This window comes from Acinonyx jubatus, chromosome B1, assembly GCF_027475565.1.
Source record: "Acinonyx jubatus isolate Ajub_Pintada_27869175 chromosome B1, VMU_Ajub_asm_v1.0, whole genome shotgun sequence".
Classification (NCBI taxonomy): Eukaryota; Metazoa; Chordata; class Mammalia; order Carnivora; family Felidae; genus Acinonyx; species Acinonyx jubatus.
This window is the reverse complement of record NC_069382.1, coordinates 199,859,450-199,881,855: the sequence shown is the minus strand read 5'-3', so window position 1 is coordinate 199,881,855 and position 22,406 is coordinate 199,859,450. Positions and strand designations below refer to the sequence as shown.

Below are 22,406 nucleotides of genomic sequence, written 5' to 3'. Positions count from 1 at the left end.
TTTAAGCCCATTCCCATGTATTATTACTGTGTGCTTTGTGTCGGCTCTGATTACAGTTTATAATTACTCTGTGTATTTTATACTTACTGTTTCTTTTTCTATGTGATGTGTTTCCTTAGCTTTTATGTGTAAAAAATCATTGGTTTTCACGACACTTGGCAGTCTTGTCTGAGTGCATTCCTCCACACTTGCACGTCTAGTGCCCCGTCCTTGCTTTCCTTCCACTGCTGGCTCCACGGGAAGCGCTCTGCCACCCACTTATTGCCGGGGCAACGGTCTGTGAGCCGATCCCATTCTTTCCATTTCGCAGTCCCTTCTCTTCCCGGTTTCAGCCGCGTTATTTCCGCTGTGTCAGACACACAGTACTCCTAGGTCCACAGCTGATTACATTCCGTGCTTGTGCTGGTCCTCCTGTGAGGTTTTCCCAGCCCTCTTCTGGTTGGGTGGAGCTTGCTCCTGGGCGCGTGTCCCCAAGCAAGGGTCAGGGGCACAGAATTCTCTGAGCTTTGGCAAAGCAGAACATTTCCTGCACTCTTAATGATGAACAGACAACCTGGCTGGATATGAAATACTTGGGTCATACTTTCCACTCTGATTAATAATATAGCTTTGTTGTGAAAAACGTCTTTGTGGTGCTGAAACTGGTCATGGTTCTCTTTTTTCCCTTATACCAAGATGTGCAATACTGATTATTAGTTCTAATCAGAAGAAAAGAATATAAAAAATTTGCTTTATTGGGATACCTGGGTGGCACAGTTGGTTAACCATTCAGCTCTTGATTTCGACTCAGGTCACCATCTCATGGTTTGGGAGATCAAGCCCCTCATCGGGCTCTGCGCCATTAACCGGAGCTTGGGAGTCTCTCTCTCTCTCTCTCTCACTCTCTCTCTCCTCTCTCTCTGCCCCTCCCCCTGCTTGCGAGAGCGCTGCACTCAAATGAAATAAACATTTTTCTCAAATGAAATAAACATTTTTTTTTTTAAAGGAAAAAAAGAAATTGCTTTATTAAGACAGCTTTCCTAGCAGATGTACCTGCTCTGTCTGCTTTTGTGGTCGTTCCTCTTCTAGAACTGTTAATGGAATGACTATTGATTAGAGATTGTTCCTACCTTAGACTTCACTTTCATTGTATCTGTAAACACCCCTGAGGCTCCTGGGTGGCCCAGTTGATTGAGCTTCCTACTCTTGATCTCAGCTCAGGTCTTGACCTCCGGGGTCCTGAGTTCAAGCCCCTGTTGGGCTCTGCCCTGGGCATGAAGCCTACTTTAACAAAACAAACAAACTAACAAACAAAAAAACCCTCCTGCCCCATCTTGCTCTTCCTCATACGTCGGTGTTGCCTTGAACAGGGCGTCAGCGAGTTGAGTCGGCAGCCAGACGAGCGAGGTCTTCTCGATGTCCAGACAGAGCCCTGGTCAGAGTAGTCTTTGTGGCTGGGGAGGGATGGACTGGGCCGTGGAAGCCAGGCAGCTGTGACTGGGCGTGTTGTGAGGATGACTGTGCCGGCCTAGTGAAGGCCAGCACTGAAGCAGTGGCAGTGGATGGAGATGGGGGAGTCCCTGACTTTTCACAGAACGCTTGCCCAGCACCTAGAGAGTGTGACGTATGGGCAAGGGGGGATGGGAGGCTCACTGTCAGGAAAGGAGCAGGCTTGCAGCAGAGTATGGGACCCACTGTTGCCTGTATTGGGGGTCAGACGCCCGAAGGCGTGTGTTTGCAGGAGGTAGCTTTATAAGCGTGGAACTCAGGAAAGCCGTCTGGGGCAGGGGTGGAGGTTTGGTGGTGTCGGTATCCAGGTGGAAGGAGGGATTGGGGGAGTTGCGGAGGAGGAAGGCTGAGAGTAGGAGGGCCTGGGTCCGGCAGGGGCAGGGGGCTGTCTGTGCAGGTGGGGCTGTGGTCACGCAGGTCCCGACGGGGAAGCTCTTCCCTGCCGTTTCTGTGAGCTCACGGATGTGAGGGCGCTCTGCCTGGTGGCAGAGGTCGTCAGTGGTGCTAGCTGCTTACACAGGGGAACCATGTCTTGTGCTGCTGTGGAAGTGCCCCAGTGATGGGGGAAAAGGTGTGTCTGTCTGTTAAAGATTATAAAAAATTGCCCCATGCCAAAGTCTGCAGGGAAGCGGACACTCTGCACCCTTCTCTGATGGGGCTGGCTGTCGTGCCTGCACTGATGGTCCCTCGCGAGGCCCAGACAGGGCCCAGGAAGTGCCCGGCATCCCACAGGTACCAGATGGGGTGGGCAGAGCAGAAGCGAGAAGTTGAAACCCTCAAACTGGCTGAGATTCCAGGAGATGGAATAGTCCCAAATCATTAGCCTCCCTGCTATCCTGTTTTCAAATTGGGTGATTTGACTGTAAAGTGAAAAAGCAGCCTTGCTTTTTTATTGGAACAGCCTGAAAAGTTTTTGATGATGTTTCTGGGATGTTGCATATGTAAACCAAGTGTCTGGGAGAGCCATCTTCCTGTAGAGGTTGATGTCTGGGACCGGGGTACAATTGTGCCCTCTTACTGTGAGGGACAGCATTTTCCTCCCCTTCATGCTGCCCTCTGGGCAGCTTCTCTATTCACTAGTGCACTCCTGCCCCCAGTAGGGACTTAGGGCAGCCTCTGGGCTCACAGGCACTTGGGTTTCCAAGAGTCTTCCGAAGGGCTCTCCCATCATGGAGATGTGTCAATTTAAGCCCGGTCCCTTGGGGATTGGGTGTCAGCAAATGGGCCTCTTCTGGAGGGACCTGAAGCGACAGCTGCTTTGCTCAGCAACCACGTGAGTTCCCCGATGTCCAGGTTGGACCTGGATGTCCACAAGCACGTGGGACTCAGCTGCCCTCTTTTAGCTGTTTGTAAAAATCTCATCTTGGAGAACATTTTCAGTTTGCGAAGCTGTTAAAATTAAGTAGAGTAAAGCCACATGGTTTCTTCTCTTGTAATCTGACTTGCCTTGTTTCTTTCGTTTAACAGATGATGTCTTTCTGCCTAAAGATATCGACCTAGACAGCGTGGACATGGACGAGACCGAGAGGGAAGTGGAGTATTTCAAAAGGTAAATGTTGGGGCTTGTGTCTGAAGTAATGTGGGTTCACGGCTGCCATACACGACCCTCCCGTGGCGTTGCCAGTTGTGTGGGGCACAGGTTCTGTCATCTGGCCAAGGAGCCTGGCTCCTCAGTAGCGTGGCAGCCCTGTGACGGCCTGCCACACGTGTCCCTCCATAGCCCCAGCACACACACTGGCCTCCTCACTCCCGCTTGCACCCAGGCGCTTTTCCCCTCCCTTCTGTGTGAAGACTGGTTTAGGACAGTGGTTCTCGACGTGCTCTGGACCAGCTGCACCAGCGGGGCACACAGGCCTCTCCCCACACCTGCAGGGTCAGGCGCTGGGGAGGGACCTGACGTCTGTGTGATCACAAGCATCCCTGGTGACCCTCATGTGTGCTGACACTGAAACATTCTGTATGGCATGCTTTTAAGGAGAAAAGTAACATTTTAGATATTTTCTGTTTTCCTGACGAGCATCAGACTTTATTAGTACTGTGTTCGATAGTATTTTATCTTCTTTGTGAATTTTGGCAAGCAAATTTTATTTTAAAGCTCCTTGTTCCTTCTTTGTTAGTACTTTAACTTGTTTCAGGTAACCCCCCCCCCCCCCCCACCCACACACACAAGGAGCAGTGTGTTTGCTCTGAATTCTAATTCTTCAGGATAGGATAGGACAGAAAAGAAGTCTAAATATTTCTGGAAATTATATTTATTATGTAATTTATGTATGTGTGTGTATGTATCTCAGCAGACGGAATAAAGCATCTGCTCAAGTTGGACATGTGTTCATTACAAAAACTCTTAAGTAGGACTACACAGGCACATCCTTAACATAATAAAAGGTATCCATAAAGTACAACAAATGCCATACTTACACTGAAACATTAAAAACTGCCCCTTGAGATTAAAAAAGAAAAAAGAAGAGAAGGATGCCCATCATCACAACTTCTGTTTGCGAAGACATAAGAAGAAAAAAAAGGATAAGAATCAGAAGGAAGAAATGGGATTGTCATTCTCAAGTGGTACAGATGTGTTTGTACAAAGTCCAGAATGACCTATAGGTAAATCACTTGCATTAGTAAGAGAGTTTGCCCTGAAGCTAAATTCTGGGGAGCAAGGGATGGAATAGGGACTTTTCTTGGATAAAAGCAGAACTTTGGAGGGAAATTTTCCCAAGGTAGGTCTGTAGGCCTCATGTATTTTTGAAATCATGCATGTGCTTATAAACAGAGATTATCAAACACCCAAGACCTGGGGAAAACAAACATCTAGAAATGAAAAATATAATTATTAAAATCGAGATCTTAATAGATACACGATAAACAGCTTAGACACTGCTGAAGAGGGAATTCGTGAATTTGAAGAAATATCTCAGACATACCCCCCCCGAATGCACCACAATTCAAGGAAAATAGACATGGAGGAGAGAGACTGAGTCTAACATATACATTTAACTGGGACCCCCCCCCCTCCCCCCTTTGGAGAAGATGGGGACTATAGAAAAGCAGTATGTAAAGAGAAATGGTGCCTGGGGACTTTGAAGAGCTAATGAGAAATCCAAATCTACAAATTCAACAGTACAACATATACCATTAGGATAAACAAATAAAAATCCATTCCTCAACATAGCAAATGTAAAACCCAAAGACCATGGAGTGATATTTTCAGTGCTGGGAGAAAATTGTCAGTCTATAACTACGTTTCCCACAAACCTATTCTTTAACATAAAAGAAAAACTACAGGAACTTGCTACAAAAACATCTGTATAAAAAAAAACATCTGGGGCGCCTGGTTGGCTCAGTCGGTTGAGCGTCCGGCTTCGGCTCAGGTCATGATCTCACAATTTCTGGATTCGAGCCCTGCGTCGAGCTCTGTGCTGACAGCTTAGAGCCTGGAGCCTGCAGCCTGCTTCGAATTCTGTTCCTCCCTCTCTCTCTGCTCCTCCCCCGCTCATGCTGTCTCTCTCTCTCTCTCTCTCTCCCTCTCTCTCTCTCTCTCTCTCCTTCAATAATAAATAAAAACATTAAAAAAAAATCTAAGATTACACTTCAAGAAAAAAGATTGATCTTAGAAAGTCTGATTTGCAGAAAGGAGAGAGAAACAGCCTGATAAATGTCGGTAAATAAAATGCTTTCTTTGTGACAAGATAGTACTAATAGCCAGTTGACATTATGTCTGAAAGAACCACCGTATTGAACAGTAGCTTGTGAGTTCGTGTAAAGTAGAGCTGAGTATCCTCAGGTTCTTTTATCATTCACGTATTTAGCAGTTAAGTATTTCAGGGTTTTTTTTAATGTTTATTTATTTGTGAGAGAGAGACAGAGTGTGAGTGGGGGAGGGGCAGAGAGAGAGGGAGACACAGAATCCGAAGCAGGCTCCGGGCTCTGAGCTGTCGGCACAGAACCCAAGGCGGGGCTCGAACTCAGGAACCGTGAGATCGTGACCTGAGCCAAAGTCGGACGCTTACCAGCTGAGCCCCCCAAGGTGCCCCAACAGCTAAGGATTTAATATTGAGACTCTGAGGTGAAGGTGATACAGTTTCACAAGCAGTCCTTAAAAGAATAGAAATAGGCTGTATAAATTGCTAATCTATAGAAGGAAAAAAAAAAATCAAAACTCAGAAAAAACAAATGTAAAGAAGGTACAGTAAACAAATTTTAAAAACACGAGAGACACAAGTTCAGTTTTACCAGCAACCATTATAGTTAAAAAGTTTGTCAGATTGTGTTAATAATTTTAAATACACATATACATACTTACACACATGCACGCACACACACATACACGTACCATTTACGAGAACATACTGAACATACCTAAAACGATGAATAGAAAGGTGGAAATAGAGAGGGAAAAGGAAGCTACTGTATAGTTATGTTATTTATTTATTTATTTTATTTTTAAATGTAATGTTTATTCAGTTTCGAGAGACAGCAAGCAGGGGTTGGGCAGAGAGAGAGAGGGAGACACAGAATCTAAAGCAGGCTCCAGGCTCTGAGCTGTCAGGACAGGGCCCGACGTGGGGCTCAAACCCACGAGCTATGAGATCATGACCTGAGCTGAAGTCAGACGCCTAACTGACTGAACCACCCAGGCGCCCCTGTATAGTTATGTTATTATCAGACAGAATGTTTTAATATAAGGGACAGATGAAGGTTGCTATACAGTAATAAAAGGTTCAGTGTGTGAGGAAGACCTAGAAATTTTAAACTAAGTACTTAATGAAATAGCTTCAAAACACAAAAAGGAAAATTGTTTTGGGCTGCACGGAGAATCAAATCCACTCTTCTTGTAGGATATCTCAGACTCTTTCTCTGTGTGGCTGCTCGCTTGAGCAGTGCAAGCACCCACAAGGATGTGGGGGGTCAGCAGAGCTTGGCCAGCAAGCTGAGTCTAATGAGTACAGATGAAACTGTGTCCAGCAACCGGGGTCTGTGTTCTTATGCACACAGGGAACGTTCACAGAATCAGAACACTTGCGGGGCCATGGAAAGCAGGGCTCAGAGGTTTCAGAGAATGAATATGCATAATTTGTGTTCTCTGCCCGTAACATGTTTAAGTAGGAAATGCGCAACAAGTAAAATTTTAAGTCCCTTAATATTTGGAAATCTGAAAGTATATACATGTAAATAACTCATGGGTTAATAAATAAGAAACCACAGTAAGACATTTTAAATACACGGAGCTAAAAGATAGGGAAAACGCATATGAAAACCTGAAGGATGTGGAAAAAGTTTGCTCTTTCAGTGAAGCCTTGAATGCTGCCAAGTGAGTTTTTAAAACTGAAAATAATGACTTGGGATTTCATTTGAGAAATTAGGGGAAGAACAACCAAATCCAAAGAAAGTAAAAGGGGATAATACATAAAAGAAAGATAATGAAATAAAAAACAAATACAGAGAAGATCAACAAAGCCAAAACTTGACTCTACAAATATTAACTACATAAATAAACCTTTGAGAGACTGGTCAAGAAAAATCAGAAAAACAAAAAAAGACACAAAAGAATATAGTAACTAGATGGAAAGGAACCAGGATGTCAGTGATTATCAAAGTTGGACCATGGCTGTGTCCATTTCACTGCATTCGATTTGGTGTGGGTCTAAATCTTCCATAATAAAGAGGGTTTCTTTAATTTCATGAACATGTAAATGGAAAGGATGGTATAATTAATAACTACAGGTGCTGCAGCAATTAAGATACAAGAGGACACTGGGAACAACTGCATGATTAATTTTAAAACTTAGGTACGAAATCAACCCAATAAATAGCTTGAATGATCCAGTAACCATCAAAGAAATCAAAGCAGTTATAAGTCTTCCCAGTGAGAAAACGATATTCTGACGGTTTTGCAGAGAATTCTCCCAAAACCTCAAACAGATTATCCAAGCTTATACTGATTCTACCAGAGAATGGAAACAACACACAGGACTCCCCACCTCATTTTATGAGAGAAGGAAGAATTTTATACCAAAATCTGCTAAAAAGCAATACAGAAAACATGAAAAATTACAGATCTCTTTCAGTCATGAATATTAGATGTAAAATCGTCAAGAAAAAGTTCACATCAAGAAAAAGTTCAAATCCAACAGTATTTTAGGAAGCAATATACGACCAAACAGACGTACCCCAGGGATGAATTCAAGGAGTATTTAATATTAGGAAATCCACAAATGCGATTTGCCAAACTGATACATTAACGAAGAACCCTATGATCGTTCCATAGGTTCAGAAAAAACACTTGATAAAATCTTAGCACTCTGCTAATTAAAGAGAAGAAGAAGAAGAGGAGGAGGAGGAGGAAGAAGAAGAAAAATGGTAAACTAGCAATAGAAGGAAATATCCTTAACCTGAAAAGATTTACCAAAAGAAGAGAGAGAAAAGAAATTCACATGGAACGTTTTCTGAAATGGGAAACATGGAAGCACATGCAAAACAGAGGTGCTCTGTTTCCACTTCTGTTCAACCTTAAATTATAATTCCTAGACAGCAGAATAAGAGAAGAAAAGAAATTAAAGGCTTAAGGAGTGGAAAGGAGGAAATAAAATTCCATTTTACAGATGATCTAAGGGTCTACAAAGGGGATTACAGAAGAATTTAGTAAGGATCAGTGTACAGAAGTTACATTTCTCTACAGCATCCATAATTTGAAAATGTAATTTAAATAAAGACAGCATCTATAATAGCACCAGAATCTGTGCCATGTCCATGAATAAACCTAACAAAAGTTGCACAGGACTTATGCATAGAAGACTTTGAAACGTGACTGAAGAACACTGAAGACCCAGATCCTATATTCATTGACAGGAAAAGTCAGTATCATAAAGCTGTCGTGTTTCCCAAAATTTATCTGTAGATTTTAAAACCCAAGAAGAATTTTACAAAATTTAGCGTTTTTAAAACATGTTAGGATGGATATATTGTGCTTGCAGCCACACAATGAAATGCTATACAGCAGCGAAAAGGAGTGAACTAGAGCAGTCTGCAACATGGATCTTACAAACTGAATAGTCAACAAAAGGCAGGACACGAGAATGTAAATAATACCCTGTTTATATACAGTTCAATTTAGACACAGCTGAAGTACATCTTTTGAATATACCCACCAGTCAGTCCAGCAGCTCCACTCCTGGCTGTCTGCCCAAGAGAAACAAGAGTGTATCCACACAAAGACCTACACATGAATGTTTCTAGAAGTTTTATTTGTGATAGCCAGAAACGGGGGCCAACCCAGATATCCACAGCAGATGAACGGATAAACCATGCTCTGTCCATCTGGTGGACGCCACTCAGCAATGAGAAGCATCCTCCTGATGAAACACCATAGATGGATGTGAGAAGCAGTGTACTTAGTGCACAGGAGTGCATCCTGTGAAGTTCCATCTACACGAGATTCCAGAAAATAAGGTTCATCTGTAGTGACAGACAACACATCGCCGTTTGCCTAGGGCCAGGGAGCCAAGGAGATGACAGACAACAAAGGGACACAGGAAAATTGGGGATTTCCTGGAGATGTTCTGTCTGAATTGAGGGGAGAGTATATTGTTCGGGAATACTACACATAGATGTTAAGACTATAAAGAAAAGCAAGGAAATTACTGACATAAAAAGCCAGAATAGTGATTACTGGGAGCAGGGCGGGGCTCAGCTGTGGCTGAAGCAGGTGCTGGGTGGGGTTGCCTGGGTACTGGCAGCGTCCCAGGGCTTGATTCTCGCGATCCACAGTGTTTGCCTTATAATTTTTTCTTTATAGTGCACGTCTGTTTCATTTATTCTTCCTTACGCGTATTACTTTTATAAGAGACAAAAACAAAACAAAACAAAAAAACCTTATAAAGGATTGATAATGATGCTCATTTTCTTGCCCATTTTAAAGACTTAGAAAGTCATGATTATTAAAACATCATGATATTCGTGTAGAATATCGTGGAGCCCAGAAATAGGCTATACAAACACAGAGCTTTGGTTTATAACAAATGAAGGTGTGTTCATAAATGGGGCTGTGACATTCCAATTTGAATACTTAGCTCACACCATACTCAAAGGTCAGCTTTAGATGAGTTGAGATTCTAAATGTCAAAAGCAAGCCTTTTAATTGGGAATATAGGTGAATATATTTTTGACCTCGGAGTAGGGAAAGGTTCCTTAGAAACAACAACCATAGGGGCGCCTGGGTGGCACTCAGTCAGTTGAGTGTCCGACTTCGGCTCAGGTCATGATCTCGCGGTCTGTGAGTTCAAGCCCCTTGTCGGGCTCTGTGCTGACAACTTGGAGCCTGGAGCCTGCTTCAGATTCTGTGTCTCCCTCTCTCTCTGCCCCGTCCCTGCTCATGCTCTGTCTCTGTCTCTCAAAAATAAATGCTAAAAAAAAAAAAAAAAAATGCTCTTACGGCCTTGAAAATAACAAAGTGTGGCTTCGTGGAGGAATTGCACAACATAATGTTGAAAGAAAGCAGGAAGAAAAAAATAATAGTATGGTTCTGTTTCTGGAAGTCCATGAATCAGCACACGAAATACTGCTGAGGAACCATGAGACCTGGGGCTGATTATCACCTATGGCAGGGCTGCCTCCTGGGAGAGGATAGCAAGGTGCTGTCGGGTTGGTGGTGTTGGGCTTCTCCCCCTGGGTTGGGGGGCGTGGCCACCCAGGCTTTCGTGTCATGGTTACCTGTGCACACGTGTTCTGTACGTGTGACACAGTCCACTGCTGACAGCACGGAGGCCCGATGGGGAGGTGGTATCAGAGCATAAGGTGCAGGGGAGCCGGGTGTGTGGAGAGGGCTCGGCAGAGCCAGGGGACTCTGGGCCTCGGGGCCCCAAGGAGCAGCTTGGGCTGTGTGTCCTGTGCCCTGAGAGCCCGTCAGAGGCCTTGCTTCCGTCGGGTTGGAGCTCTTTGTGGAGTGGCTTGCAGCGGGGCCGTGCGTGACCCTTGTAAGCGTCGAAGTCACTGTTCTTGGAGACGTATGGGGCACACATGTGCCAGGGGGAGCCGCTGGGAGCGGCTGCGGGAGAAAGAAGGGAGATAGTAGAAGCAGAAGGGAGAGCTTCCGGAAGGTGCAGAAGGTGACATTGCTGGACTCGGGGTTTGACCAGTTTGGCCGGGGAAAGAGAAGTGAGGTTCGGGGCGGGGTCGGGGGGCGGGTACGACCCTTCTGCCTGGACACAGACTGCCGGGCGAGCTGCACAAGAAATTGAGGGTGGTCGGTTTAACCACTGTGTAAACCAACACACTTCCACTTCCAGTGGTGAGGCAGCAGTAACCATTTTCAGGCTTAATTCAAATTTCTGCTACCCAAATGAGAGCTGGAAAGGTGAAAACTTCAGAAATTATGCCAAGTAAAGGCTTTTGAAAGAAAATGTTCTTCGTTTAAGTACAGAATCGGCCACTGTCGCCTGGGAAGCAGGTGGCAAAGTGTGGTCTTTTCCAAGCCCTGTTTGGCATGCAGCGTGTGACCCAGAGCTGGAGCCCGGGGCCGGAGGCTGGCGCCTGAGGCCGCAGGTGCTCCTCTGCGCCCGCTGCGGCCCTGAGTGCTGGATGGGCAGTGCAGGCAGCAGTGGGGCCGAGTCTGGCCATGAAAAGTCCCATTCCTCCCACATCGCGCTTCCCCGTGTGTTCGTGGATAAGTGAGGACGGCGGCGGGGGGGGGGGGGGGGGGATCTCTGTGACTTAACAGGTGACAGAGGCAGGGTGGTGGCCGTTGGCAGAGCCACCTTCACTGACTCAGGCTCATCAGAAACTTTCCTTGGGCAGCAGCTTCCATGGGGGACGAGTTGGAGAAGAAGGACACGGGAAACCGGAGGACACTGAGGGCGCTGGCCAGTGTCCTGAAGTGGGGGACTCCCTCCTGAGGGCCCTTCCCTACTCTGACCCCTCTCCCCACACTCCCCCTCTCCGGAGGACACTAGGCTTTGCCAGCCACAGCGAGAACGTGGGCCGTTTCCTTCCGTGACCGTTTGGCTCTTTGTCTCCACAGATTCTGTTTGGATTCGGCTAGACAGACCCGACAAAGACTGTCCATCAACTGGTCCAATTTTAGCTTGAAAAAGGCCACTTTTGCCGCCCACTGAATGAGGACCGCCTGGAGAGGGACACGCAGGAGGTGGGCCAGGCCTCGGAGCTGCTGTGCTTGCCCAGGGCTGTGCCGGGTGGGCCACCGCACCCGAGACCACCCCCAGACCGAGAACTCGCTGCTCGGCCCGCGTTGGTAGCTCGTGTGCGTGTAGTCTGTGAGCGAGGCTTCGACCACAGCTCTGTGCTGTCGGATTGGAACAGTGGCTCCCGCCAGTTTCCCACCACGCGGCCTCAGAGCCTGGGCCGTGGCCAGAGACGCGTTCCGTCATCCACGTGGCTCGTTGCCTCTGCATCTCGCCCTGTCCTGTCATCTGTCCCCGCCGGGGCACTGCCGTCACTCAGCTCACGTGTGCCCTGCATCCCACCCGAGGCGGGCTGGGCGGGCAGGCGCTCTTCCGTTCTCCTCCACAATCTACTGTTTAAGAGTGTACACGTTGCGCTGTTTGTGTCTGATCCCCCTGACTTGTAGCCAGCTTGTGTAAGATCCCTTGCAGAATGAGAAAGTTCAAAAACAAAACCCCACCCAGTACTCACACCATCAAGTCTGTTAGAGAGTGTACGACTGTATTAACACGGAGGCCTGCCTGGCTACTTTTTTAACATATTGTTAAGTAATATTAAAATCATGTCTTTCTTTTTGAAAGATGGAATACATTAGTACAGCAGGAGACCTCGTCTGGTTGCTTTCTGCTGGGGCCCATAGGGCGGTGGGGGTGGGGGCAGGGTGTGGGGCAAGCGGGTGGACCTCCCCACCCCCCGTCCTCCCTGCAGTGGTGCATCTGGGCCCTTCCGTGTGCCCAGGACCAGAGCCCAGCCGGATGACTCCGAGGGTCTGGTGTGAGAGCAGTGGGGGCACCAAGAAGCAGCAGTGGGGTGCAGGCTGAAGAGGGGACACCGCATTCTAGTCTGCGGGGCAGGGGAGGCACAGCAAGGTTGGGGCGGGGGGGGGGGGGAGGACCGGTGGGCTGGGACTGCACACGGCCTAATGGGCACGTGCCCATCCAGCCTTCAGGGAGTAAACTGAAAAGTCACAAGCGTTAAATTGGGTATACATAAGGAACAACGTGAGCAGGATTTCGGATGAAAAGGGGAATTCTGCCTTGGTTCCTTTCTCCTGAGATCTCTCCAGGCAGTTTGTGGGAGTCTCCGGTGGAGCCGCCATCCTGTTCCCACCCACTTCCCGGAGCACCCCGGAGCCCCACTGCTCCCCACTCTTGGTAAACCTGCGTGTGTGGCCCGTCCCTGAATGAAGGGGGAGCAATGAGGGCCCCATTTCTGTGTGGAGACGGGGAGGGGGAGGCAGCCTCTGGAGATACTCTGACGGCTCCATCCACAGGACTTCTGGACTGACGGCATGCAGGTGGGACAGAGCAGAGGCAAGAGGGACTCCTGAGGCTCTGCTCTGAGCCCTGGGCGGGACGGGGCCAAGTCTGGGGTGCTCATCAGAAGCCCAGGTGAGATGTCTGGCGCTGGGGATCGCTGCTCGTGGGCAGAAGGCCCCCCAGGAACAAGTGTGGACAGGTCGGGCGGGGGGCTGTCCGCAGATCCAGTGTCACAGGTGGCAGGAGCATGGCACGGCAGGGCTGCTGTGGCCGAGGTGAGGTCCAAGAACTGGCCCTGGGCTCCCACCACAACCCCGTGGGAGCTGGTTTGCGGGAAAACAGGGTGGGAAGAGCAGGTCCTGGGACTAGGAGACGGGGTGGCAGCAAGACGAGCAGGGGGACAAAAAGCTGGCTGGCTTGTTGTGCTTTTGTTTTTTCTAGGTGGGAGGAAGGACAGCATATCTCTGCTCCTGGGATGACCCAGCAGATCGAGGAGCAGGCTGGGTGGTGACCACAGGAGCCATGTCCTTTTCAAGAGGCCCTGATGTGCCTCCAGGACTCCCAGGCCCAGGCCTCGTCCCTTCCCGGTGAGCGTGAGGGTAGCCGGGCTGGCTGGGCAAATGCTGGGGAGGGTCCCGGGGAGCCTGCACACCTGGACCCTGCCATCTGGGGAACCTGCCCGCCCAGGCCCACCCCTGAGACCCTGCCCGTGCCCCACCCCATCCTTCTCATGAGTTGGAAGCAGTCCCACCTGTGGGCCGAAGCTTTCATCTGCCCTGGGGGCCACAGTGGCCGAAGGGTCCTACCTGTGACATGAGCAGGGCCTTGTCGGGGCCAGGAGTGGTGAGGGGGACCCCTGGGCACCCCGACACAGGGTCCACACACACCCATGTCTCCACCTAAGTTGGCCCCACCTGGCCCCCTGCCACACCCCTGCCCCCCTCACACACGGGCCAGCCACCTAGGCCTTGCTGCTTGAAATCGGGAGAATGCCCTGCCCACGTTCCGCACAAGGCCCAACCCTTTCGCTCCTTTGGGTCTTTCCCTGAGTGGGGGTTGGGGGCGGGGGTTGTCTCTTCACCATTCCCAGTTCTCAGGAACAGAACACTGAGGATGGATTTCGGGCCTGGGAGGCCCAGGACAGTCCAGGGGTAGGAAAAGGTGGAGGGTCGAGGCTGGCAGGGCTTCCTTAGTTCAGCCCCTCCCACACAGGTGGAGGCAGGCCCAGGCCAAGACACTGGATACTGTGCCCCCCAGTGCAAGGCTGCGTCGTCCTGCCCAGGCATTGCATTTACTGGTGGGGAAACCAAGGCCCGAGGTGTGCCTGCGAGACATCTGGCCCCAGTGCTACTGTCTTCACAGGGGCCTCGGCCCGAGGGTCGGATCGCGTTGGAGTGTCCCCTCCTTTACGCAATAAATGATCACGAGATGAAATAAAATAACAGTAGCTAGAAAAGAAACAGTGAAAATGCCCTTTCGTTGAACTTTGTCTGCATAGTCAGGCCGTTAAAAAAAATATTATCAAAATGAGCATTATGGTACCAAAAGGATTAACATTTCTTCGTTTCATTAATATGTTTTTTTAAAGAAGAAAAAACTTCCCTCACAGGTCACGCTGTGTTGCGGTTTTAAACACAAATAAAACCTCTCGGTCACACACGCAATGACAATTGAAGTAACTCGAGTCCTGGTTCTGTGTCTTCACAGTGACAGCCAGTCGCACTGTCTGTCTTGGATCCACCACTAAACCGGAAGAGTAGCTGGTACGGGGCGGGGTGGGGAGTGGGGGGAGGAATGGGAACGAACTGCACAGAGAAAATTCAGGCGGTTCTGGACTGTTAAGAACTTGCTCCTGAACCTGTGTGTCCCTGGGAGCCCTGCAGATTGTCTGCCACAGAGAAGACAGCATGGGACAAGAGGAAGAGTCATGAACGTGTGCCAGTGGCACACCCAGGAAGGAACAACTGCCATGGAAACTGTCCCCGTGCCACACGATCGTAAAACCGAGGAAGTTTAAACCACGCTTTTGGATGTTGGACTAGAAGCACATGGCAATGTTTCCTGAGCCGAGGGGACGAAAGAGGGTAAGCCCCCTGAGTGCCCGCTTCCTGCCTGGAGGCAGCTTCCAGGACTAGCCCTGGGCAGGCCCATGGCCACACCCCAGCAGGCCTGCTGAGTAGAGTAAGCCAAGACTGGCATGGGGGGAGGCCCAGGCAGCTGGAATTTGTGGGGCAGGGTTCCGAACAGGAGGGGCTGCATCTCAGGAGCTCGGGGGGGGGGGGGGGGGGGGGAGGGGCTTCAGAGTCCCCTGCAATCTACTGATCTTGCAGGTGTGGCTTAAACTTCCAGGAACCCAAGGGAAAATCACCAGAAAGCAGTACATTTGGCTGCAATAGTGTTTCTACCAGCCAGGGTGGAGAGACCTTGAAATACTCGGATATAGACATCGGTGTAGGGTCAGAAGGCTATGATCTTAGCAGTGGGGTTAAATTAGCCCTAGAGTAAAAGCTAAAGCTAAAGGCAGGCCTCGGAAGGCTCAAACTGATCCTAAGCATCTTAACTGCCTGCCTCAACAAAGTCCAACCTAAAGGAATACAAAAATATCCCACACTAAATGAAAGTCTAAGTGAAGTTCTAAAGAAAAAATAAAATATCTGCAATGAAAAATACTCTGGGTAGAATTAACGGATCAGAAACTTCAGAAAAAATACCCATGGACTTGATGCCTCGGGAACACAAACTACCAGAAAGCAGAAAAGAGAATGGAAAACAGTAGCCGGTGGGACAGTGTCAAGCATTCCAACATACATGTAACTGGAATCCTGGAAAAATGAGGAACAACCACGACAAAATACTAATTCAAAGTGAACCTGTCACAAGTTTGCTGGAATTACGGATGAGGCTGTTGAGTCTGTAGGTCAGTTTGGGACGAAGTGACATCTTGAGACCATGGAGTTCCCAGTCTGCGTTTATGTGTTCTTGACTTCGGCAGTATTTTGTAGCTTTTATTGTAGAGATTTTGCACACTTTTGATGAATTTTTCCTAGGCACTTTGTTTTTGATGTCATCACAAATGGAGTTATGCTTTAGTTTCCTGGGGCTCCCATAACGCAGTGCCACAAACTGGGTGGCTTATGACAGAAACTTCTCCTCTCACAGCCCTGGAGGATATAAACCCGAAATGTGGGTATCGGCAGGATTGGTTCCTTCCAGAGGTTGGAAGAACCGCCTGTTCCATGCCTCCCTCCTAGCTCCCGGTGGTCACTGGCAATCCTTGGCTTACAGAGGCATCACCCCCAGTCTCTGTCTGTCTTCACGTGGCCTTCTCCCTGCATCTCTGTGTTCGTCTCTTTAAGATTTTAAGCAATTCCGGGGCACCTGGATGGCTCAGTTGGTTAAGTGCCTGACTTTGGCTCAGGTCATGATCTCATGGTTCGTGAGTTTGAGCCCCATGTCAGGCTCTGTGCTGACAGCCTGGAGCCTGCTTCCGATTTTGTGTCCCCCTCTCTCTCTGCTCCTCCCCCACTCGCGCTTGGTGTCTCTTTCTCTCTCTCTCAAAAATGAATAAACATTAAAAAATTTTTTTTCAAATAATCTCTACACCCAACATGGGACTCAAACTCACAACCCTAAGATCAAGAGTTGCACACTCGCACGTCTCTTCTGTCCCTACAAGGACATGAGTCACTGGGTTTAGGGCCCACCCTCATCCAGCACATCATCTCATATTACATATGCAAAGACCCTATTTCCAAGTGAGGTCACATTCACAGGTTCTGGGGGTTAGTTAGGACTTAACATCTTGTTGGTCACTGTATCTTTTGGGGAGTTTTAAATTTGCCTTTCTTGGGGTGCCTGGGTGGCTCAGTTGGTTCAGTGTGTGACTTTGGCTCAGGTCATGATGTCGCAGTTCGTAGGTTTGAGCCCCCACACCGGGCTCTGTGCCGACAGCTCAGAGCCTGGAGCCTCCTTCAGATTCTGTGTCTCCCTCTCTCTCTGCCCCTTCCCCACTTGCATGTTCTCTCTCAAAAATAAACATTAAGTTTGCTTTTCTACCTGTTGTAAACATACAGGAGTATGGTAGATTTTTCATATATCGAACTTTATCTCTTGAGGTTGTCAAATAATTGACATAAATTCTAAACTTTAAGAACACCTAGAATTTTATGTGTGTGTGTATGTACTCCTTTATGTATATATATCATATATACATACAATCTGTCATCTGCAAATAGGGACGGTTTTATTTACTTTTTCCCCAACTTTTTTGTTCTTTATTCCCTTTATTACTGCACTGGGTAGAACCTCCTGTACAATGTTGAATTACAGTGGTTAAGAGTGAACAACCTTGTCTTGATACAAACCTCAGCAGGGACAGCATTTAATATTATATCATCAAATATAATGTTAGCTGTAAGTTTTTGGACATAACACCTTTTTCAGATTGAGGAAATGCCTTCTTTTTCTAGTTTGCTGAGTGTTTTTTTTTTTTTTTTATCATGAGTGGGTATTAAATTTTGTCATATACTTTTTTGGCTTCTATTGAGATCATGTGTTTTTTTCTGTTATTCTGTGAATAACATTTAATGCTTTTTTGAATGACCAATCTTGTATCCGTAATTAAAGTTCTCCTTGGCTATGATTTATTATCCTTTTTATATTGAATTCAATTTATTAATTTTTTTAGGGCTTTTGTGTCTGTGTTCATGAGAGAGATTTGTCTTGTAATTTCTTGTTTTTCTTAGGTTTGGGGGTCATAAAAATGAGTTGGAGAACATTCCTTGTATTTGCTGAATGTATGTAAGATTGGTATATCTTTCTCAGATGTCTGGGACAATTCACCAGTGAAGTTATCTGGGCCTGTAATTTTCTTTGTGAAAATATCTTTTTTTTTTTTTTCTTTCTTTTTTTCATTTAAAAATTTTTTTTCTTTGGAGAGAGAGAGATTGGGTTCATGCAAGCTAGGGAGAGAGGCAGAGGGAGAGAGAATCTCAAGCAGGCTCCATGCTGAGCGGCCCTGACGTGGGGCTCCATCCCACGACCCTGGCAACATGACCTGAGCCAAAATCAAAAGTTGGATGCTCAACCAACTGAGCCACCCAGGCATGCACCCCCCCTTTTTTGCGTGAAAATACTTTTAATTATAGATTCAATTTACTTAATACCTACAGAACAGCTACTCAGGTTTTGTTTCTTCTTGTATCAGTTGCATTAAATTGTGTTTTTCAAGGAGTTTATCTGTCTCATCGAAGTTGTCGGATTTATTAGCATAGAGCGTTCATAGTACTCCTTTTAGAGATCTATAGTGATGTTCCTCTGTTCATTCCTGATTATCAACAATTTGTTTTTTCTGCATTAGTCATGTTAGTGGTTTATCCATGTTATTGGCATTTAAAAGAACTCTTCATTTTGTTGATTTTTCTGTTTTCTGTTTCATTGATCTCTGCTCTCATATTCTTTCCTTCCCTTTTCTTTGGGTTTAATTTGCAGCTCTTCTCTTAGCTCTTGAGCGGGGCACGTAGATTGCTGAATTTTAACCCCATCTTCACTCATTTCAGAGTATTTTCTAATTTCCATTGTGTCTTTTCCTTTGTCCACAGATCACTTAGAAGTGTGTTGGGAATTTGATATTTATCTGTTACTGAGTTGTAGTTTAACCTCACCAGGGTCAGAGAACATAAATTCAATCATTCAGTTCTTTGGAATATATTGTGACTTGATTTGTGCCCCACAAATTTGTCTCTGTTGGTAAGTGTTCCATGTACACCTGAAAAGAATTCTAGTTGGCTTTTGTTGGGCCTAATGTTCCACATAAGTAAATGACACCAAGTTTGTTAATTATTTTGGTTAAATCTTGTGTATCCTTGGTGATTTTTTTTTCCTGCTTCTCTCACTTAGAGGTGTGTTAAAATCTCCAGCTATGATTGTGCATTTATCCAGCCCTCCTTTTGTTTATATATGTTGAAGCTATGTTATTAACTGTATACAAATTTAGGAATGTTACATATTCCTGATAAATTTAGCCGTTTGTCATTATACAGTGTTCTACTTCTGCTAACACTTTTTGTCTTAAATTCCATCTGATAATCATGTAACCACTCTCATTTTCTTGGTTAGTGTTGGCATGGTGTGTATTTTCTATCTTCACCCTGTGTTCTTATATTTAAAGTACGTCTTTGCTGGGCGCCCGGGTGGCTCAGTTGGTTGAGAGACTGACTTTGGCTCAGGTCATGGTATCATGGTTTGTGAGTTCGAGCCCCACGTCGGGCTCTGTGCTGACAGCTCAGAGCCTGGAACCTGCTTCTGATTCTGTGTCTCCCTCTCTCTCTGCCCCTCCCTCACTCATGCTCTGTCTCTCTCTGTCTCAGAAATAAACAAACATTAAATTTTTTTTTTTAATAAAGTACATCTTTGCTAATGGGCATGTAGGTGAGACCTTGTCATTCTCATCCAGTGTGACAATCATTGTCTTTCAGTGATCCATTTATAACGTAATTATTGATACAGTTGGGTTTGAGTCTGCCATCTTGCCATCTATGTTGTCTCATCTCTTCCTTATTCCTTTAGTTCTCCTAGCCTGTCTTGGATTAGTAACATTTTCTGTTCTATTCACTTTGTAAATATTTTTATTACTATGTTAGTGGTTACTCTAGAGATTATGCTTTCTTATTGCATTACAGTCCACCTTACATCAATGCAAAAACTTCTGTGTAATAAGTTCATACTCTCTCCCCCACCTAGGAAGCTCTTTTGGTCATATGCTTGCATGTTTTAAAGGCCTCCAAACATCGTTGTTTAAAAAGTAATTCATATCTACCCGCGCCCAGGTTCTTCATTCCTTTCTATATTTTTATCTGGAATAATTTCTGTAGTACAGATTTCTTGTGGTGCAGTCAATTGGATATAAATTTTGTTACCTTGTATTTGTCTGAAAAATACCTTCATTCTGCCTTTATTTTTCCTTTGCCTAGTATTTTCTTTAAGATTTTAAGTAATCTCTACACCTAATGTGGGGCTCAAACAGCTCCAAAATCAAGAGTCGTATGCTCTACCAACTGAGCCAGCTAGACACCGGTCTAGTATTTTCTATTGCATGTTGTCCTTGTGATTAATACAGTATAACGTCCTAGACTCTGTTGCCTGTATCTCATTCCAGGTGACAGCTGATTTACTGGTTGATTACCTGAAACTCTTAGGCCTTTTTAGAGCAAAGGCTATTTCCATTTTGTCCTAGGATGTCAACTTTACTCCTAATGCAGGGCCCTTACAGGGTTTCAGAGGAAAACCCAAAGTATTTATACCTTTGAAGCTTGAGGGACCCCAATTCAAAACTGTCCCCCTGTAATATTCAGCCACTGGAATGTCTGCTCAGCTCTTTCTGCTTTCCATCTGCTGTTCTCACCCCAGAATCCTTGGGTTCTTGCTCAATGCATGGAAAATTGGGGGGTCAGCCAAGGATTTGAGGGTTCCCCCTTGTGTGGCTCCCTTCTGTCTGGGGTGTCCCCATCCTCTGTTTCCAGTATTCAGGTGTCCACAAGCTCTTCCAGTTCCTGAGGTCAGGGAGACTGAGGCTTTCTGCTACAGTCTAGCCACCCCATGCCACATAGGCTGGGTCTCTTCCAGCGGGGCCCCAGAGGAAGTGACACCTGAACTCTGACTTGAGGAGGACTTAGCCAGATGGAAGGATGAATTCCAGGAAGAAGTACAGACTGTGCTATTGAGAACATGGGTGCAGATGCCAGCTTTGTCACTCGGGCACTGTGTGACTTTGGGCAAGTGACTTAACCCCTCTGTGCCTCCTTTTCCTTGTTTGTGTTGAGGATGATCATAACACTTACCTCCTGGGATCGCTGTGAGGGTTCAGGGAGTGAACCCTGGCAAGCACTTGGCACGGCACCTCAGCCTCCCCTCCCGCCTTCTCTTTCGGGTCACTGATCACACCTTGCTCTGTGTGGCTCTCGTGTGCTCTCAGCAAGTACCTGCAACCCTCTCACTGCATTCCCAGCCCTTGGCTACACATCCTGGGCTGGGGCAGAAACAGACCGGAGGCGAAGCGGGGCTGGCGCCAGGTCACGTGGTCCCTGACAGGCAGGTGGCAAACACAGGAGTGCTTCTCCTCCTCATCAGCCAGTCTGACTGAAAGTACTGCAGCCCCCGGGACACATTCTCAAGAGCAGTCCCCATAGCAAGTGTATTTATTATAAAAATAAGTAAATGTGAAATGTCTTTTGTCTTTGAGATATGTGGCAAACGCTAGTGCAGTGCATTTCAGTGAGGACACGTGTCTCTGCGGTGGCCGAGAATAGTCCTCGTGTGCGAGGTGTTGCCACAGGGCTCAGTCTACAAACCTGGTCCCGACTCAACAGAACCGGGGGCCCACACACGTGGTCCCTGCAGGCAGCCACCTCTTCCCAGCGAGCTGCAGCGGCCCAGGCGCAGGCTGACTGGGGCTGTCGTGTTGCCTGTGAGCGTTCGTGCGCCCCCTGCTCCTGGTCTTGACCCGACAGCCGGCCGGCCGGCGGGGGGGCAGGGAGGGGCGCACTCCATACCAGAAGCCAAGCCAGGCCCTCCCAGAGGCAGACGCCGCACGAGAAGTTCCCTCCAACTTGGTCTGTTCCACCGCCCAAGGATGACCAAGGTGAAGGATCAGAAACCCCCTCGACCTGTGCTGGGTCCTGGGTCTCAGGGGATCTCGCCCCTGCCCAGGGCCGAGCCCCCTCAGAAGCAGCAGAGTCACAGGTAGCTCCAGCCTCAGGGCCTCACTGGCAGCACTCGGCCACATGCCTGAAGAGCTCCTCGCCTTGCTCGTCGTCGAAGTGCTGCAGGCAGTGAGGGCACTGAAGCTCCCCCTGCCCTCTCCGGGTCGTTGCTCCAGGACACCTGCCCTCTGCGGAGAAGTCCGGCCCCTGAGATCCAGTCCCAGCCTTCCGGCCACTGGGTGCCACAGGCTCCAAGACACCGGTCTCTAAGTACTTGGGGGTTTTGCTCCCCGTGTGCGTCCGGCAGGAGCCCCGCTCTCGGCAGTCCTGGAAAGAAGGCAAGTATCCGTTCACATGGGCCGCACTGCAGGCCACAAAGCCAGGTGTCGGGTTCTAGCACTCGAGAGATTTCTCCCGTCCCTGAATGGGACTTGCAGCCCCTCCCCACCTCCTGGAGTAGCCCAGAGTCCAAACAAGGTGGGGCCCAGTCGCAGACGCTCCTGCACAAGTTCAGATGGGGCCCGCTCCCTGCCTATCAGCCCCATATGCCTCTGTGGAGAGACAGAGGTGGAGCCGGGGTGGGGGTCCCTCCTAGCTCGGCCCGGCGCACGCCCTCCAGACATCAGTCACGAAGCACCGTGGCCTGCATGCTCCTCAGCCTGGTGCTTCTACTTCACATCTGAACTTGGGCTTTCCTCTGTGGGCCTGGGGCTTATTGCCCGCCCCTTCTGCACTCCTGCCCTGGCTCCTCAGCAACGGCAAGTGCTCCCCCACATTCGAGGGG

The 22,406-nt window shown here is 47.8% G+C and overlaps 2 protein-coding genes across 19 annotated transcripts in view; one reads left to right on the top strand and one right to left on the bottom strand.

Moving 5' to 3' along the window:
* Positions 1–17,565, top strand: part of FAM193A (family with sequence similarity 193 member A) — a 166,694-nt gene extending 149,129 nt beyond the window's left edge. For 7 of the 16 annotated variants that reach the window (XM_027067306.2, XM_027067567.2, XM_053217701.1 and 4 more), the window contains 2 exons: positions 2,956–3,037; positions 11,504–12,267. In XM_027067306.2, the coding sequence (XP_026923107.1) occupies positions 2,956–3,037; positions 11,504–11,597 (176 nt within the window). In that variant the 3' untranslated portion in view covers positions 11,598–12,267. Of the gene's footprint in view, positions 1–2,955; positions 3,038–11,503; positions 12,268–12,720; positions 12,819–12,937 lie in introns of those variants that run through there. The other 9 variants (XR_008296454.1, XR_008296457.1, XR_008296455.1 and 6 more) reach the window with 9 other exon arrangements.
* Positions 17,566–21,100: 3,535 nt separating this feature from the next.
* Positions 21,101–22,406, bottom strand: part of TNIP2 (TNFAIP3 interacting protein 2) — a 34,807-nt gene continuing 33,501 nt past the window's right edge. For 2 of the 3 annotated variants that reach the window (XM_027068310.2, XM_015076605.3), the window contains exon 6: positions 21,101–21,949. In XM_027068310.2, coding sequence (XP_026924111.1) covers positions 21,683–21,949 — 267 coding nt within the window. In that variant the 3' untranslated portion in view covers positions 21,101–21,682. The remainder of the gene's footprint in view (positions 21,950–22,406) is intronic. The other variant, XM_027068368.2, reaches the window with a different exon arrangement.